The sequence below is a fragment of the Lepisosteus oculatus genome, chromosome 20, assembly GCF_040954835.1.
Source record: "Lepisosteus oculatus isolate fLepOcu1 chromosome 20, fLepOcu1.hap2, whole genome shotgun sequence".
NCBI lineage: Eukaryota > Metazoa > Chordata > Actinopteri > Semionotiformes > Lepisosteidae > Lepisosteus > Lepisosteus oculatus.
In genome coordinates this window covers 14,997,279-15,014,962 of record NC_090715.1, presented here as the reverse complement: position 1 = coordinate 15,014,962, position 17,684 = coordinate 14,997,279, and the positions used below count along the sequence as shown (strand labels likewise).

At 42.6% G+C, this 17,684-nt stretch overlaps 2 protein-coding genes across 3 annotated transcripts; one reads left to right on the top strand and one right to left on the bottom strand.

The window, feature by feature from the left end:
• Positions 1-1,815: 1,815 nt before the first annotated feature.
• Positions 1,816-8,680, top strand: LOC102689755 (arylamine N-acetyltransferase, pineal gland isozyme NAT-10-like). The gene is made up of 2 exons (XM_015368354.2): positions 1,816-2,010; positions 4,124-8,680. Exon 2 carries the CDS (start codon positions 4,130-4,132, stop codon positions 5,003-5,005), a length of 876 nt encoding a protein of 291 aa, XP_015223840.2. The 5' UTR covers positions 1,816-2,010; positions 4,124-4,129; the 3' UTR covers positions 5,006-8,680.
• mphosph6 (M-phase phosphoprotein 6) lies at positions 6,441-14,921 on the bottom strand. Of its 2 annotated transcripts, none has more exons than XM_015368355.2 (5): positions 14,749-14,921; positions 9,777-9,889; positions 8,387-8,477; positions 8,142-8,239; positions 6,441-7,173 (listed from the first exon to the last, which is right to left on the bottom strand). In XM_015368355.2, the coding sequence occupies exons 2-5, from the start codon at positions 9,884-9,886 to the stop codon at positions 7,041-7,043; spliced, it is 432 nt and encodes a 143-aa protein (XP_015223841.2). In that variant the 5' UTR covers positions 9,887-9,889; positions 14,749-14,921; the 3' UTR covers positions 6,441-7,040. The 2 variants fall into 2 exon arrangements, with proteins under 2 accessions (XP_015223841.2, XP_006641225.2); XM_006641162.3 differs by lacking the exon at positions 14,749-14,921 and adding an exon at positions 12,572-12,770.
• Between the last annotated feature and the right edge of the window lie 2,763 nt (positions 14,922-17,684).

Genomic DNA, 17,684 nt, shown 5'->3' with positions numbered 1-17,684 from the left:
CTCAAGTAAGTCTGCAAATGAAGCAGCATGGTGACAGTTGCTAGCAGTGCAGCAGTGGGTCCAATTCCTGAGCTGGGGTTCTGTCTGTGAGGAGGTTTGTATGTTCCCCTTGTGTTCATGAGGGTTTTCTTCAGATGTGTCCTCTGCAGCAGGTTCCTGCCTTGCCCTTTGCTTGCCAAGATAGTTTCACAGCCCCCCTGCAACCCTGGACTGGATGAAATGGTTAGAAGATGAATGGATTGTAATCTGCAAATACATAAATGTGGAATTCAAATATTAAACAGAATGTTTCTCTGTGGCTTGAAAAACCTAACATGCACCAAAGAGTATTACAGAAAGCGAATCTTTTAAAATACATGAAACAAGCACTCCATCTTTTGCTACAATTACAGTGTTCAATCATAACTCACATACTCGATTCCGATTAAAATGTACACTTCTATAAAGTCCTGCTTTTCGTCACAGAAACAGACTTGCACAAACAGCTCTTAGTGATTAGGCTTGTGAATATCTGAGCAACATGATGAGGAAGATCCTTCTTAGGCCTGGGGTTTTAAGAAAGGCTCTTGGCTCTGGGGCTTTCTGATGTTTCTGGTCCTGTTTTTATCTGGCATTGATTGGTCTCTTTTTAAAGTGAATTTTCTTTTTATGTTGCCCACAAAAGGGAGATTTATTTGGAGAGGTGAGATGAATCAATAGTTATTTGAGTGGTGTGATGCAGAAAGAGTAGGAAAAGGGAGACGAGGACATACAGACTGGGAGCTGTCCAAGAGCTTGACCGCTGAAACTGCAGATGTGGAGGAACCAGCAATCGTAAGATGTGACTGATTTGGAAGAAGTGGTGAGAAAATAGATGGATGTTATGTTAACAAAACCAATATTGCAGAGTGAAATCTATCCTTATTATAAATGACTAAAACTTTGATTTAGAGAAAAATGTGTTGCATGTTTTTTTCAGTTCATTGTGAAAGTATAATAAATGCGTTAGACAGTTGCTCATTATTTTGTCAAGCTCCCTTCTAATGCCAATTTTTCATGCCAGTAATTTTTTCCTATATCTTGAATTGGAGTACTATACCATCCAAAAACCGTAGCATTTGTTTTTAATAGGACAGGGCTGTTAGCCTTGTGCCCCGCCTCCAACATGGAGGACCTGGTGCCTGACGTGGGACAGGAACCCACTGCCCTGAGATGATGAGTCTCATGCCCTACCAACAGAGCCAGCTGGGGCCCATCACCTCTGAACCATGTGGTAATTAACAAGCGTCGACACAAACAGGACCTTTGATCACAAGGAAGCTCGAAGAACAAGGACAAATGCTCCAGCTCTTATGGAAGGCAACAGAATCCCCCTACTGTTGCTACCTCACCCATTTTTCCACGCGCTGACAATCGGCTATTTGCTTCTTTTCGATTCAGGAGCTTATTGGTATTGTAACAGAATTATTCTGTTTACTAAAAGGGCTGTACAAATAAAAGTGTCCCTCAGAAATGCCACTTAACGTTTGGCAATCTAAACCATTTGGGGCCGTTCCTATTGCAACCACTGAGCTCATTAAAAAAAAAAAACAGCAGAGAGTGATGGATATTTAAAGATGAACTTAAGTGACATTCAGATATTAAACAGAATGTTTCTTGTGGCTTATAAAATCTAATATGCATCAAACAGAAAATAATTACTTTTTATTTCCTGAGAACTCTGGAAAGTGAAACATACTGAGGAATAGGGAGGGAAATTGAGCTCACTGGTTAGTGTTTCTGACCTCCAGAGCCAAGGGTGTGTACTTTTTTATTACTCTCCTCGCTTATTCTGACCTGCCTTTTATCCTAGTTTCCTGAGCCTACCTAACCTGTGAGTATGGCTTTGCTGTGTGATCCCTTTAAGAAAGATAGCTCCACCCCACTTTTGAAAGTGTTTAACGTCCTTCTCCTGTAATGATCTTTACGCACTTTGTGAAATCCTCGAATTTCCAGACTAGCCAACAGTGGAAAGATTGACTGCTGCCCTTGGTAAGTGGATCCTCAAAACACGTTCAAATTGCAAAGTATGTACAGTACGTGGTTTACCTTTCTGTTTCTACTGGAAGTGAAACCATTCTTGTGTGTGAATACTGTCTGATAGTTTAAGTACTTCTGTATAAGGATTTCAAAGCTATACTTTAAAACTCTGACACAAAAGACAGCAACTTCTAGAGTCTTGAAGTTTATAATCATCGGCTGCCAGGAGAACTGTTAAGTACTCAGAAATTCAACACATTGATAAGCAGCAGTTTAAACACTTTATAGCTCAGGCAGTGAAGGAGATCATGGTTCTGAACATACAGGGCCTCGTTATTTTACTCCATATGTTGGCTGCAATCTGTAGTCATGATAGTTCTAGTTACTCGACAAATCTGTGCTGTTTTCAGACCGATATCTTCGACTGTGGTTTACACAGTAAACGTGCAGTTGCATTCAAAAATTGTGGGACAAAGCCAGTACTCATTAGTACTTAATCCGATCCAATCCTATATATAGTATTATAATGCACAATTACATAAAAGTTAATGAGAACTATTATGACACGTATTTTCTATCAAACTGCATGAATGTATTCGAAATGCAACTTTAAATAATGGCAGATTTAAATATTATTCGTAATGACTCGCACCCGAGGAGCGACTTGGATTGCCATCCAGGAACGAGAGAGAATCCAGTTGAGCCGGGCCCCCCAGCCGGCCGCCCGAGCGCTCAGCACGCTTGCAAGAGCAGGGGCTGATCCAGCGCTTCAGGCGCACGGTATGACAGCGGCAGGCCGCCAGCCGAGCGGTGCGCTGAGCTGCCCCGCCCCAGCAGGCAAGCCTGGGAGCTCGGGTTGTACGAGGAGCTTTTAATCCAGGCGTCCTGCCTAGTTCTGAGGGAGAATTCCAAGCCATAGGGAATCTGAGAAACTTGGAACTACCCAACCGTAAGGAGTTCAATAGGTTTGGGAATACCAAGCTGCAGGGAATTAAACACGTAGGTATACTAAGTCATAGGGAATCTGAGAGATGTGGGAATAAGAGAGACATGGGAATACTGAGCTGTGGGGAATCCGAGACATGGGAATACTGAGCTGTGGGGAATCCGAGAGACATGGGAATACTGAGCTGTGGGGAATCCGAGAGACATGGGAATACTGAGCTGTGGGGAATCCGAGAGACATGGGAATACTGAGCTGTGGGGAATCCGAGAGACATGGGAATACTGAGCTGTTGGGAATCCGAGAGACATGGGAAGCTACAAAAGAGCAGAGCAGCAAGCGTAACACTGGAAGAAACCAGGGAAACAGATCTGAAGGGGCTCCGTGTCAAAACACAAGGCCCGAAGCCCAAGCCTTCTCGGGTCCAAGTCTTTACAGTACACCACACCTCGCTGGGGCACGGCCGTAAACCTGTTCCACCTGCTCAGGGACTCCAGGCGATTCGCTTCCATGGCTGCCCGACAGCCAAAATGCAGCCGGCTGTGATGTCGCACTATTAGCGCTGCCCACAGTGCACCTGCTGGGGAGAACATTACAGCGATGTCATGTCATGCTATAAACTTCAGTAGCTTTGCAGAGAAAAATAAGTCATTCTAAACAATTACAACCTTAATGATTTAGAGCACAATTTCACTGCCCATTCCCTTAAATTCAATGTGCAAATATAAAGGTTAATATCTAGCAAGATGAAAAATAATTATATAGCTGCTGATTGCTCTGTTAACCTCTTTAATAACAAATGTTTAATGAAAGGATTTTTTCCTACTGACTGGATTTGAATCAAAGTACTGTGCCCTCCCATATAATCCTCTTCATAACCCCATCCTTCTACCAATCCTGCCCTTTATGGACTGTTCTGTGGGTCTGTCAAACTGTTATTAGATAAAACTATATACAGTTTTTGACAGGTCTTATCTTAGTTTGCAGTTGGATAATTTGCATGTGCAGCAGATGAAATGTTAATTTTTTCAGTTTTTACATATGGCAACAGGTTAGGCAAGAGCATCGATTTCCAGCGCATTGTAGTCAAACTTCAAAGCAGAACTAAATGAGATCACCAAAAATGTCTGTCTTACCAGGTACTGTCTTTTAACACTGTAGTTTTAACACTCATTTTCTCAGCACGACATGATGAATCTGAGGGAGTACTTCGAGAGGATTGGCTACAGTGGTCCCTTCAAAAAACCAGACCTGGAGACACTGAACACCATTCACAGGTGCCATATCCTGTCCGTCCCATTTGAAAACCTCAGCATTCACTGTGGGGAGAAGATCACCACGGACCTGGACACCATCTTCAACAAGATTGTGAGAAGAGGTCGAGGGGGCTGGTGCTGTGAGAATAACCTGCTCTTCTCCTGGGTCTTGAAAGAGCTGGGATATGACACCACGATGCTCGGAGCAAAGGTGTTTAACAGCTTAACCAAAGAATACAGCCCCACGGAGTCACACCTCATTAACAAAGTGATCATTGCTGGGAAGCCTTACATAGCAGATGTGAGCTTTGGTGTGTCCTACCAAATCCGGGAGCCACTCGAACTGATTTCAGGAAAAGAGCAGCCTCAGCTTCCTGGTCTTTTTCAACTTGTAGAGCATGAAGGTACCTGGGTCTTGTTTAAAACTGGAAGAAAAATTCTTATACCAAACAAAAGTTTTGTCAGCTCCTCCTTAATAGACAAGGCTCTAACAAAGACAATCTATTGTTTCACCTTAGCACCTCGCAGTATCGATCACTTCCTGCAAACGACCGAACACCTCCAGACCTCCCCAGATTCTTTGTTCACCAACAAGTCCATCTGCTCCCTGCAGACAGACACTGGGTTTCGAGCTGTGATTGGCTGGACATACAGTGAGGTCATCTATAACTACCAGGACGGGCATGACCTTTATGAGATGTCCACCATCCCAGATGAAGAAGTGGAAGAAGTACTAAAAGAAAAGTTTGGTGTGGCTCTGGAACACCAACTGGCTTCAGTCAACAACAAATTATGTTTCACTCTCTAAGAGGTACAATAGAAGTGAGCATTACGGTCTTCAAACATTTCAAGATAAAAAAAAAAACTGGATGGAAAAAAATTGCCATCTTCAAGTTAAATTTTGAAGAGCTTCTTGGCGTTTCCACTGGTATAGGTGTTTGCTTCAAGAGCAGCAAGAACAGATTAAGCATTAGTCACTGCAAATTCACATCTGGGGGTAACGATCAATGTTTGCCATGATTAACGAAGGTTAATGGTACACTGGCATAATCACTTTTAGTTTGCTGAAACTTGTTATAGGAAAATGGCCCATGCTGTCTGCTTTTAAATGGTTCCTTTCTTATACTCTGCTTTGGAACAGCATAATTTGTATATTTAGTGCCAGTTAAAGCACTGCTATTGTACAACTGTTATCATTCAGCACAAGATGCTAAGTCACAAGAGCCTAGCACAAAAGGTCTGCACATGCACTTAATTTTCTTCCCTTAAAAGTTCCATAGACCAGACGTATACCAATAATTATTCCTAAAAGGCCTTTCCTTTAGCCACTGCTTGTGTAACAGTTATATATCAGTTTCATGTCTCTGTTGAGACTTAGGAGTCTCGCTTAGTACAGGGAAAGAAGGACCAGTAGCGATTTATCTCAAAAGGATCTGAAAGTGCTTCACACAGTCCCTCTTCATCCTCACCTTAAGCACAGCAGTCGCCTGGGTGCATGCCAGAACAGGCACAGAAATTAGAAGTTTACTCACAGCCTCAATAAACTGGGAACTTTTGCAAGGCTAGACTGTATAAGCCCAGATCAAAATTTAGCCAGGACAACAGGATCAACACCTCCTCCTCATTCAAGAAGTCACCATGGGATCTTTAATGGACAAGAGTCATGATTTTGGTTTAACATCACATCTGAAGGACGACACCTCCTGCAGCAGTGTCCCTCTGCTCTGCAAATTCTCATAAAGAGGGAAGAGTGAAGAGTGAACCATTGGTCCATCAACACCACCCATTGCAGTGATCCCAGATTCCAGATCCAAACCTGCTTAGGTTCTGAGATCTAAAGGCTGATGGTTTGTAGATTACCAACTGTCTATAACAATCAGGGTAATGCTAATTATACTATACAATATGGTACTTTATTCTCCTGCTTTTGATTAAAAAGATACAATTATAAAAACCTTTTAGGCTGTAACTATTAAAAAGGGATTTAAGTAAAACAATAAAAAATATAATACAACTGTTGTCTATCAAGAAAGAAAATCCTTCTCTTAAAAGTCCAGTATATTTGCAACCATGAGTTTAGAAAAGCAAAAACAAATTTTTATGACGACAACGTGATAAACAAGAAAGAAATGAATTATCTAGAATATGTAAATTTAATTTTAAAGAATATTTTTGGACAAACAGAATAAACACTAAGTATCTAATAAAATTTTAGAAAGCACAAAAAAAAAACTACCACTGAGGGCTTTTGTAAAGTTCTTTTACTAAAAATGCTGTCTTAAAAGAGAAGATTTTGTCTGAAGTTCATATTCCAATTCCATTTTCCTTTAATGAGTAACAAACGCACAGAGAACTGTGTTCAAATGTTCAAAGTCCTAAAAGGCAAAGTCACAAAGGAAAAAAAAAAAAGACAGGAAAACTGTCAGAAACTTTCATATGAAAATACACAAGGAACTGGTTAATCACAGACAGCCATGTGAGCAAATTATTCAAGAACGAACTGAAGATGATGGTCCTAAAGACCTTTATAAAAGGTCTTTATATGATGCAAGAACTTACAAGTGTTGTACAAACATTAATGACTCATGGGTTCTATATTTTGACAAGTAGGATGTATAACATCCATTTTTAAAAACAGCAAACAAGCACCCCATCTGTTGCTGCAACAACAGTGCTCAATCATAACTCAAATACTCGATTCAGATTAAACTCTACGCCACTATAAAAAAAACAAGGCTCTCGCCTGCTTCCTTTGATCAGTACTGCACAGAAACTGACTTTTACAAACAGATCTTAGCAATTCTGCTTGTGAATATCTAAATAAAAAATGAAAAGGAAAAGCCTTAGTCTTGGGGTTTTAGGAAAGTCTTCTTGGCTCTGGGCTCGCTGATGTTTTTGGTTCTGTCTTCTGGCATCGTTGATCGGTCTCTCTTTTTAGTGAATTTTCTTTTTATGCTCCCCACCAACGTCTCATATCTGCAGGGTAAGAGACAGTTAAGCAACTGCTTACAATAGTGTACGTAAACAATGTGCAGGTTTATCAAAGACAAAAATGTTTTTGTTAAACTGGCATTTATGAACACCAACCCTTTTCTTTAAATACACCAGAAATCCCCCTTTTGTTTTTTGTGATGCCATTGTGCTCCGACTTCAATATCCAGGCGGGAGAGCTAAACCTTAGCAAGTTAAATAAGCCCTGTAGTCTGCATGCATTACAGTTTACAGCAAGTGCATACAGATGCATGTATACAGCTCCAGCTGTTTGCTGTGCAGAAAGTAAAACTTGTCAGATATAAAATGGAACTACCATTTTACCAGTATTTAACTATAAACAAACATCGCTGGTCATTTGCTTTTCACTTAAGATTCGCATTTTACCTTACTTTTTCATACTGCCAATTATATTTTTTTCTTTTTCATACCCATTCCATTAGGCAGTATAGTATAGTGGGTACCCTTTGTGGTCATAACTGGCAGGTTGTGGGGTTGAGTCCCTGTTGCAGACACTGCTCTTGTACCACGAGCGTGGTACTTTACCCCAGCTCTCAGTCTTTACAGCCGTGTAGGTGAAGATCAATACTGTCGGGGGGTCACCCCTGTGATGGGCCAGGGGAGTCAGGTTCTCTCTAGTGCACTTAGTTTTACAGACCCCACGATGAGCTCCTCTGGCTCTGGTGTGGGTTTGACTGTTTTTACATACCTATTCTAAGCTGAATTTAGCAAAACCCCAAAGATGTATCTTCCAGCATAAGCCCTTGAGGATAACAGGCTCTTATTGAAGACGGGCAGAGAAGCGCCGTGCTCGGTCTGTCTGTTTCTATGTGCTACAGGGGGTTCAGCCTTAAAACAAGAAGGAATTCCAACATTGGCCTGGCGTGAATTAGAAAATCTCTTGGAAATCGCATCTGAAAACAAGGATTAAGATGTTCTGGCGCCCTCCTTACCTCCGAGCCATCTCCTCGTCAGAGACGTCAGCCTCCACTTTGTCTGCTTCTTCATCCTCCTCTGTTTTGCTCTGGGACTTCATTGCTGCCATGAGTTTCTGGGAGAAAACAAATGGGGGTTGAATTTACTTTACTGACACAGGTGTGAAAACAAAAAGATCTTTGGAATTAACACAATTAGCATTATATCACAAATAAAACTGCTAACATGTTGCAAATATTTTTTTAGATAAGTTTAAGTTTACCTCAACTTCTGGATTAAAGCCTCCGAATGACATTCTGCCATATATCAGCTCTTCACAGGGCACAAAACTTCTTTCTTCTATGACGAAATTCCTACAAAAACAGTACATGCTCAAGTTGGAACACAGACTTACAAAAATGTACTCAAATCTTAGAATTAGATAACTTTTTAAAGTGTTAAATGCATCTGCATATTGTAACACATGAAACAAACTGCCTTGTAACAGCTCTGTTGCTTGAATTGCGCGAGGTACATTTCTTTGAATGAATTAAGAAATAAAATAAAAGTGTCAGTTCCTAATGTAACTCTCTCATGTCTCGCACAGATTCTGAAATGAAAGTTGAAATGCCCCTTTACATGCTGGTCCTGTAATCAAAAGCACCACATTTGCTTGCTGAGGCTGTTAAGAGATGTATTTCAGGTACCTGTGCACGAGTTTCAAGGATACATGTGATGGTTACTACAGAAAAAAATACATCAGGTTTGACTTCCTTCATCACATAATGTATAAATAATCTCAGTTTTTATAATACCCAGGTTATTTTAAAATAGGTTATTTTGCAGCTTGGAAATTGGGTATTCCCTTTAGCAATATAGCAATATATATTCTGGAAGGTTGCCGGTTCATATCTGACAGCTGGAAGAGGAATCCTACTCCGTTGGGTCCCTGAGCAAGGCCCTTCACCGCAACTGTTCCAGGGGCGCCGTACAATGGCTGACCCTGCGCTCTGACCCCCAGCTTCTCTCCCTGTCTGTGTGTCTCATGGAGAGCAAGCTGGGGTCTGCGAAAAGAAATTCCTGATGCAAGAAATTGTATAGGGCTGATAAAGTGATGTTATACTTTTTTTAAAGTGTGTGATTGACAATTCTACCCCCCCAGCCACACCAGAAGAGCCACACTAGCTCAGACTCCTGTAGCTAACTTGGGAGAGAATGAGACATTTAGGTTTGCTGTTCCAGCACGCTTATCTGTCAGAGCTGACTGGCACCTGATCGGCTGTAAGTGTCATAGTGCCTGGCAGTGGATGTAGAGGAGTGAGTCACTAGGGTACTGGCAAGGCGCAGGAGAGCACAGAGCTGTTCCGCCACGAGGACCCCCAATACACTGATCCTCACCCCACACCCGCGGGGCTCAACCGACAGTGCCCCGCCGCTCGGGAAGATCCCCTTGTCACCATCGGCTACTGACTGAGCCAGGCTCGAATTAACACTCCCGGGCTGGAGGGCTCAGCTGAAGCCTGGAGTTTGTGCTTTTACTCGCTGAGCCACGCAGGACCCCCTCCTCCGAATATTTCATTTTACCGACGTATCAAACGGTCCTGGGGCACCGAGGATAAGGATCCAGAGCTCCTGAACTGAAAACCCCGCGACGGGTGAAAAGCTGGACTTACTCCTTGGCCTTGAGCTCTGGCAAATCGAGGTACCAGTGTTCATCGCTGATTATCCTCTTTTCTTCCTCCTCCAGCTGCTTCTTGACTTCTGCGTCCAGGCCGCGTTGCATGAACTGGGGAAAGACGAGCATCGTGCTTCAGTCAAACAAACCACAGCTCCAGGCCTGCCATTGCTCACAGAGTCACAAGACAGGGGCTGGGAAACCAGCTCATACCCAGCTGTTCAGCTGAATGTTCTGCTGGCAACAACCCATGAGAGGCTTGGGAATACTTGTAGGCCGAAGAGAACACACATGTGGTATAAAAAGAACAATTCATCATTGAGTAGGCTGAAGAGGGTGGTCAGGGAATGTCACACACAAAAACCGGTAAATACTGAATATTAAATGGTTGGCACTAAACATGAACTTCCTTCTCCCAGTTAAGTAGTCATATTGCACAAAGTCCTGCTGCTCGAGTGAGCATGGGGTAGTGAGGACTATAGAAAAAGCACAGCACAGATCTGCAGGATCCTATATTGACCAGCTGTAATCCTGCCCTGTTCGCACAGCTGAACTGCCATCACTCAAGAGGCTGAGCTCCAGGGGTTAAGGCCAGACATACTATTTAATAAAAGTGAGCCAGAGAGTTCCCTCCCTGTGTGATTGTGTTTTCCCACAAAGCCAAGAACCTAGCAAAGGCCAAGATTTTTTTCTTTATCAGAAAAAGAAAACATTTTTGTCCACATCTCTTTACTGAAGCAGCACATTGCGCATCGTGTGCTTTGAGCCCCGAGTCGTGTTTAAAACACGCCGCATCTAAAGCTCTTCACAATGTTGATTTCTGGACAGAAACGGCCGATGTCTGAGAAATGAGTCGGATAAACCCTCCAAGTGTGGGAGGAGAGGACACAAAAGCAGAACTCATTGGGAAAATACCAGGGAGATCTGCGAGCTCAGCAAACACGATCACCAGAAAAGAGGGGGAAAAAAAAGAAACCTGCACCTGTAAACCCACTATCTTGAAAACTGGCAGACCATATTGAGCTGTTGATACTTTTGTCTTTCATGTGCTTTGGTGATTAACGGCAGGATCTGCGAAGCGTGCTCTTCCCTGACAACCCCAATATTCTTCACATGTCTCCAGCAGTCTTAACATCTCAAGCTTCTCTTAGGCTTGGGATACACAGCAGGAGGCAATTACTGGGCACTCTACCATTTCACAGGAATACTTAAAGTAATTCAAACCCGGGACAACCTGCACAGCTCGGCTCTCCCAAACGAAAAGAAGCGCCGTGCCAGATCTCTCGCGCGTTAATGAGGTGCAGCGAGCGGACCGAATGATGCACGAGGCCCCGAGACAATTCTTGAGAAGCGGCGTGTCGGGAAAATTTTTGAAAGGGCTTTATCCCCCCCCCTATTTACAGGGCCCCACCGTGATGACAAATTCAGTGCAGAACGGAAAAAAAAAAGAAAACAGGCAGGAGAGACAGGAACACAGAGTTCTTAGACTGCTCAAGGACAAATGTTCCAAGGACTGAACAGAGACGACAAAAAATCAAGCCACTGGCTTTCAGTGCGATTATCTGTAAACCTGGTGGGTTATTTGATCTTCCTTCTACAGAAAGCTTCAAAATGAAGTCATTTGAAAACTTTCACATTATCTCTTTAAAATATATAAGCTCACCCTTTTTGATATGTTGTACTCCACGCTATGTATAACTAAGAACAGTAACGGATGAGAGGAGGCCATCAGGCCCCATGTGTCCAGCTCGGTACTCAATTGATCGTAGGCTCTCATCCAGCTCATTCCTGACAGAAGCCAGGGTATCAGCCTCGTCAGCTTAGCTGTGTAGCTGCACACTCCCACAGCCCTTTGGTTAAAAAGGAGCTCACTGTGCGTCTAAGAACCGCTCCTTCATCTCCGTGCTTTCTCACGGAGGCAGAATTGTCATGCTGTGCGTAGAGATACATTATACTACTATGAAACAGAAGATAATACAGTTTCTTTCACAGCGTATAACAGTATTACATCTTTTTATCGGTCTTTTCTGTTCCTTTTGCACATCAGGGTATTCGATGAACTGAGAAAACTGGTTACAGTACATTTTTGCAGTCGCGCACAGTAGCTGGCAGAGAAACTCGCCAAGCTGCTGTGGGTTCAGCCTCTCCACTAGGATCAGCAGCAGAGGAACACCCGAGGTCTTCTGACATACCCCGATATGTACATTTGCAAATGTCACCAAAAAGAAGCAACTTATAAAAGAGGAAAAAAAAAAAACTCCTTAGCGGCAGTAGTTAACATTTCCGTGGATTCTCTAGGCAGATTAGGAAATGAAACCCGAGGAATGCAGGACATTCTACTGATCTATAACAGGCTTCATAATGGGACCGTCACACACGGATTAAATACAGAGACAGACAGGATATTTACATTACTGATAATAGCAGATACTTAAACAAATGAAAGAAATCTACTTGACTGTTGTACTTCTGGTTATAAACTACTACATTATGAAAATCGAGTGCACTTTTATCAAACGCATGGGCTAAAAGTTACGTTCATAGCCCTCTCAACGTGTTTCAAAAGCACTCACTTTGTCGGATATTAATGGAGTACTCTTAATAAGTATCCAGGTTTTCATGACACACACGTCCTTAATATCTTACTATAAACTCGTGCATGATTTTACAGTTTATACACAAGAATCTCTTGGGAAAGGAGCATGCAATTTTCAACATTTAACACACGGGGGAAAAAAAGGCCCGATACCAAATCGATTAGGAGTCCTGAGACGCCACACTACAACACATTACCTTCATTCGTAAGAGGTTCTTGGACAGCTTCGCGGTACCATCGCTTGCCATTTCAACCACCGAGTTCGGCAAAGTAAAAAAAAAAATCTAATGTTTCTAAAAATATCAACCCTACGTTACTCAGACTAATGCTAAACCTCCAGACGGCGGAGAGGAACACGCTGCAGTACACCGAGCGAGACAGTATCAATCCATCTGCCGATGCAGTCCCCCCCCCAAGCCCAGGCCAATGGATCACCGATTCAGAGTTACCTCTACGGAACACACAGTTACACGTGTCTCCACTCCGCCGCTGTTGCGGACCATAGACAAAGTGTTGAACCATACATTTGCAATTGTCGCCTATTACAAAACAGGGTCGCATCAAGATGGGCGAAATCTAATCCGAGTGCCCGGTTTAGACCAGTTTTATAAATATCACATGATAAATGTATATATTTATTATACACGTAAATGGATCTATATAATCACGGTTAAGAACTGATGCTGTGCATTCGGATTTGAGTCCGGGCTGGGGCTCCTTCTGTGTGGAGTTTACATGTTCTTCCCCGATGATAATACTTCCTTACAATTATAAAGCGTTTTTTAGACACTCCACTCAAAGCGATTTATAGGTAACGGGGACTCTCCTCCTCCACCCCCACCAGTGTGCAGCCCCCACCTGGATGATGCAATGGGAGCCATAGTGCACCAGTACACTCCCCACACACCAGGTCTCGGTGGGAGGAGAGCAGAGTGATGGAGCCAGTTTAGAGATGGGGATTATTAGGAGGCCATGACTGTTAAAGGCCAGAGGGACATGTAGCCAGGACGAGAAACGCCCTGGGATTTTTAATGACCACCGAGAGTCAGGACCTCGGTTTTACGCCTTTTTACAGCACAGTGCCCCCATCACTATCCTGGGTATTAGGACCCACAAAGACTGCAGGGTGAGCGCCCCCTGCTGGCCCCACTAACACCTCTTCCAGAAACAACCTTAGTTTTCCCAGGTCTCCCATCCAGGTACTGACCAGGCCCTCACCTGCTGTGCTCCAGTGGGGAGTTGCAGGGTGATATGGCAGCTGGCTTTCCTACTTGGCCAGAGTTTCCTCGCCAGAGACACGCGAGTGTGTACATCTGTCCAGGGGGTACCCTCACTTTGCGCCTTGTTTCTGCCACGTAGGGATCGCTGGGGTGCGCTCTCCTTACCAGGACTGAACCGTTTCTGACAGAAGATCGAGCAAGAAAAATCGAGAGATTAAGTCATTCCAAACCAGGAGCGATTTTTTTTTTTCAGGTGCAGTTTCACGTTGGGCCGGCGGGACTGCGAGCGCTGAACTCTCGCCAAACTAAAGCGATTGAAGATCGAGAACGACTAAGCGTTGGTCTACTGCTTGAAATACCGTCTTCTTTTACAGTCAACTCTAGGAAACATCGTAGAAGAGTCTTGTGGGGGTGAGTTGAAATTGGATTTTTAACCCGGTGGAATGGTTTGCCTGGTTTCCAGGTAAATGGTTATTGAATAACGCTCAACACTTGAAACATTGACACCCTTTTCCTTGGGGAGAAGACTATAACTCACCAATACTTATAGGGCAATGCATGTATTTTCATTAAATATTCCGAATATAATATTAATTTTAACATCACTTTCTACATATCCTTTATTAGCGTAGATTAGTCCCTCCACACTTCATACTGTGTCATGAGGATCATTTCAGAATAGCACAAAAAGTTGTGTATATTCGTTTCCTTTTGCGAGCATCTGAGTCTGAGTCTGGTTGGTCTGTCTATATTAGCGATGTTCCTATAGCCCGTGGATACAATATTTTTGTTTTCTCTCAAAGGTTAAATTAACTGTATGACTTTTAAATTCCTTCAAGAACACCTGTGAGACCATTTGAGCTTTTCTCCGCAGAACACAAGCGCAGCTTGTATTTTATTGAGAGCAGCAGCTACGCATGAGAGGATATACATAGCAAATGGTTTATTCATGTTATGCTCCGGGAACAAATTTAATATGCTCCCCTGTTTGGTGTGTGTTTTATGAATTCCTGCGCTTGCCCGGCAATCCCTGTGATTGAGCAGAACTTTGCTGTTCTTGATACAATCAGGTGTGCGTGCGTTATTTTCCGAAAGCCCGCGAAGCAGAACCACTTACAATGAAATTTGTTTTTGACTAGTTCTAATTTTCTTACCTGTCATAGCAGCGAAGATGAATAAACTTCGGCGGCATGCACTTCAGAGATCTGAGTTTAGTACACGCCGAGCAGGAAATCGTGTTTGACAAAACAGACCATTTCTCTTTTCGCATGATGTTGTTCAGTGTTTTGTGGTTTTGATGGATTTTTTAAAACAGTTTTTCAGCTAGATTATGATGCCACGAAGTAAACACAAGCAAAAACGAAGAAAACGGCGTAGCTCACACTTTGTTAATAAAGGAGCTGCTGTTCAGACACTGCATTGTCACGCGTTTTTTTCTTGAAAAATGACTAAACTGAATTTAACCTGAAACATCGAAAAGACTGTTTCGCTTTTAATTACTTCTTGTACTTCTTTAAAGAGGAAAAACACAGTTTAACACGTTTTTTTCTTCACACGTGAAGCGACTGTTATTTCCTAATTTTAAAAATATCGGTGCCCACGTAGAAATGTGGTTGTCCGGTGATGATGAATTGGGTATTCAGCTACACGAACTGCGTGTTTAATGGCTAAACTTCTGCCACTGGTGCAAGTGATTACCGGGGTGTTGCTATACAGCAGAATAAAACTGATTATTAGGAACAAATATCATTGTGCTCCACTGCCCACTTGTCTTTCATTACTGTTGATCAAACAGGAGAAAAAAGTAAAAGTAAGCAGAAACGGCCTTAGGGCCAGTGTGAAAATCACTTTAAATACCGCATAGTGCAGTTTGAGTATTTCTTTATTGCAAATGTCAATTAATAGTCATTTGAGAAGAAATATCACGAGAAACCATAGACATAAAAGTGTTTTGCATTATGTAAATATCAATTGCTAGTGAGAACTCAATCGACGCCACCTCTTGTGCAGTTTATGCAAAATTGTGTATCGTTTGTACTGAGTCTGTAGGCAAATATGAATGAAAGATGAGGAATGGGATACTTGATGTGATAACTAGGAAAATATGCTTTAATTGGTGTTTCACTCAGTGGATGTCAGGGCTGGACATAATTTCGAATCAGTTATTTTGGGATCAGTTACTTTTTTTAACCCAACTGATTAAAAACGGCTAATTTTATTTCCACACAGTGGCTCGTGGGCTGTGCATTACAATGAATAAGGCTCGTGGGGAGACTAAGTCGCCGCTGTTTGCTGGAAAGTTGAGAGATCCGTCCATTTTCTAACCGCTTCTTCTAGTTCAGAGTTGCGGGAGAGCTGGAGCTGTATCTAAATCTACTCTGAACAAGCTGCAGTATGTCCAAAATTCAGCAGCCAGAATCCTGACCAGGTCTAGTGCAAGTGTTCACATTACTCCTTTCCTGGAGTCCTTGCACTGGCTTCCGGTCAAATTCCGCATAGACTTTAAAATCCTCATGCTCACCTATAAGGCTTTACATGGCTTGGCACCTCAATACCTGTCTGAACTTTTATCGCCCTACTCCCCACCTCGCAACCTCCGCTCTTCAAATTCTGCCCTCCTTACTGTCCCCCAAGCCCGTCTACATTGTATGGGTGACAGGGCCTTCTCCTGCTATGCCCCCAAGCTCTGGAACTCTTTGCCCAAGGATATCAGAGAGTCACCTTCTCTAAACTCCTTCAAATCCAGACTTAAAACCTTCTTCTTCAGGAAAGCCTTTACTTAACTGGTTCCATTCTTCACCCCTCTGCTCTTAATACCACCTTCCACAGCCTCCTCTATTGTTATTGTTGTATTGTTGTAATTATAATTGTGTCCTATCTTGTGAAATCTTCTTATTTATTGTTGTAGTCTTTTTATTTATTGTTATTGTCATCCTGTAAAGCGCTTTGAGAAGCAACCTTTAAAGGCGCTATATAAAATAAAGTTTATTATTCTTCTTCTTCTTCTTCTTATTATTATTATTATTAAACACAGGGAGAACAAACTGTACAGACGGCACCTCAGGTCTGAAACTGAACACAAAGCCCCAGCGCTTCGAGGCACAAATTCTAACCAATGTGCCGCCAGTGTACAGATCCCAGAACAACCTGCCCCTTGCCGGATGTGTCCCACCTCCTGCTGGTGATACAGCATGACTCAGGCTTGAACTTGGGATGCATGCAATACAGACATTAGCCATTAAGTGGAGCAAGTGCCTTCGCTTGGTGAGACACTTGGGTTCTCCATAAAAATTGTTGACAGCATGCAAGAAGAAATTATGATTTATGTCTTACATTTTAATATTACTGTCATACCATGCCCTTAGGAGCTAAAAGCTGTTTTATGAGTGTTTTTTAGAGTTTAATTTAGAGTCCTGTGATCAGAGTTAAGTGCAACATTGAGTTACTGAATAGAAAGCTTAATTGTTTATGTGTCAGACATTTGTAAAATATGTCTTGTTACATTACTTGCTAGTGTCACACTTGAATGAACCTCCACTGGGTCAGATTCACCGTAGATGTGGCAGCAGCTGTTATTTCTATGCTGATGAAACCCGACATTAATCAAGCACAGTCTGTTTTGTCCTATGGCTTAGATCATGTGAAAAATAGATGCACTTTTACTTCTAAACTCTAGCCAGACTGAAGTTTTGTCAGTTGTATCTCCTTAGTATCTTTGCCAATGTGACAGCCCTTGGCTGTTTACCGAGTAGCTCAACTGGAAGAGGTGTTTTCCCGCATGCAGATGGACTTGTCTGGTGGTGGGTTTGAGCCTGTCAGTGACAGAGAGACCCCTGCACCCTCCCATTTGCTCCTAGGCATGTAGGGCTCTTGGTGAGAGATGTCTCTCCTCCAGGTCTGATGCAAGAAAGCGAATGAATGCTGTTGTCTTTTGCTGGCTTGGTTATTGCCATGTGTTTCTTACTGGTGGTTTGTTAAGTTAAGTTGCAGGATGTAGCTGTGCGGTTTTTAAAGGAAAACTAAAATGCATTTATTGCCTGTTTTCGGTTAATTGCACCGATTGCCTGTGGAGCTGAGAATTCAAAATACT

What these genes read in the sequence shown, in the direction of transcription:
- LOC102689755 (XM_015368354.2), top strand. Translation starts at nt 4,130, where the DNA reads ATGATGAATCTGAGGGAGTACTTCGAGAGGATTGGCTACAGTGGTCCC.
- mphosph6 (XM_006641162.3), bottom strand. Translation starts at nt 12,622, where the DNA reads ATGGCAAGCGATGGTACCGCGAAGCTGTCCAAGAACCTCTTACGAATG. An exon ending in CCAGAGCTCAAGGCCAAGGA is followed by an intron (nt 8,478 to 9,776) that starts GTAAGTCCAGCT and finishes CTGTTTTTGTAG; the next exon opens with GAATTTCGTCATAGAAGAAA. An exon ending in GACGAGGAGATGGCTCGGAG is followed by an intron (nt 7,174 to 8,141) that starts GTAAGGAGGGCG and finishes CTTACCCTGCAG; the next exon opens with ATATGAGACGTTGGTGGGGA.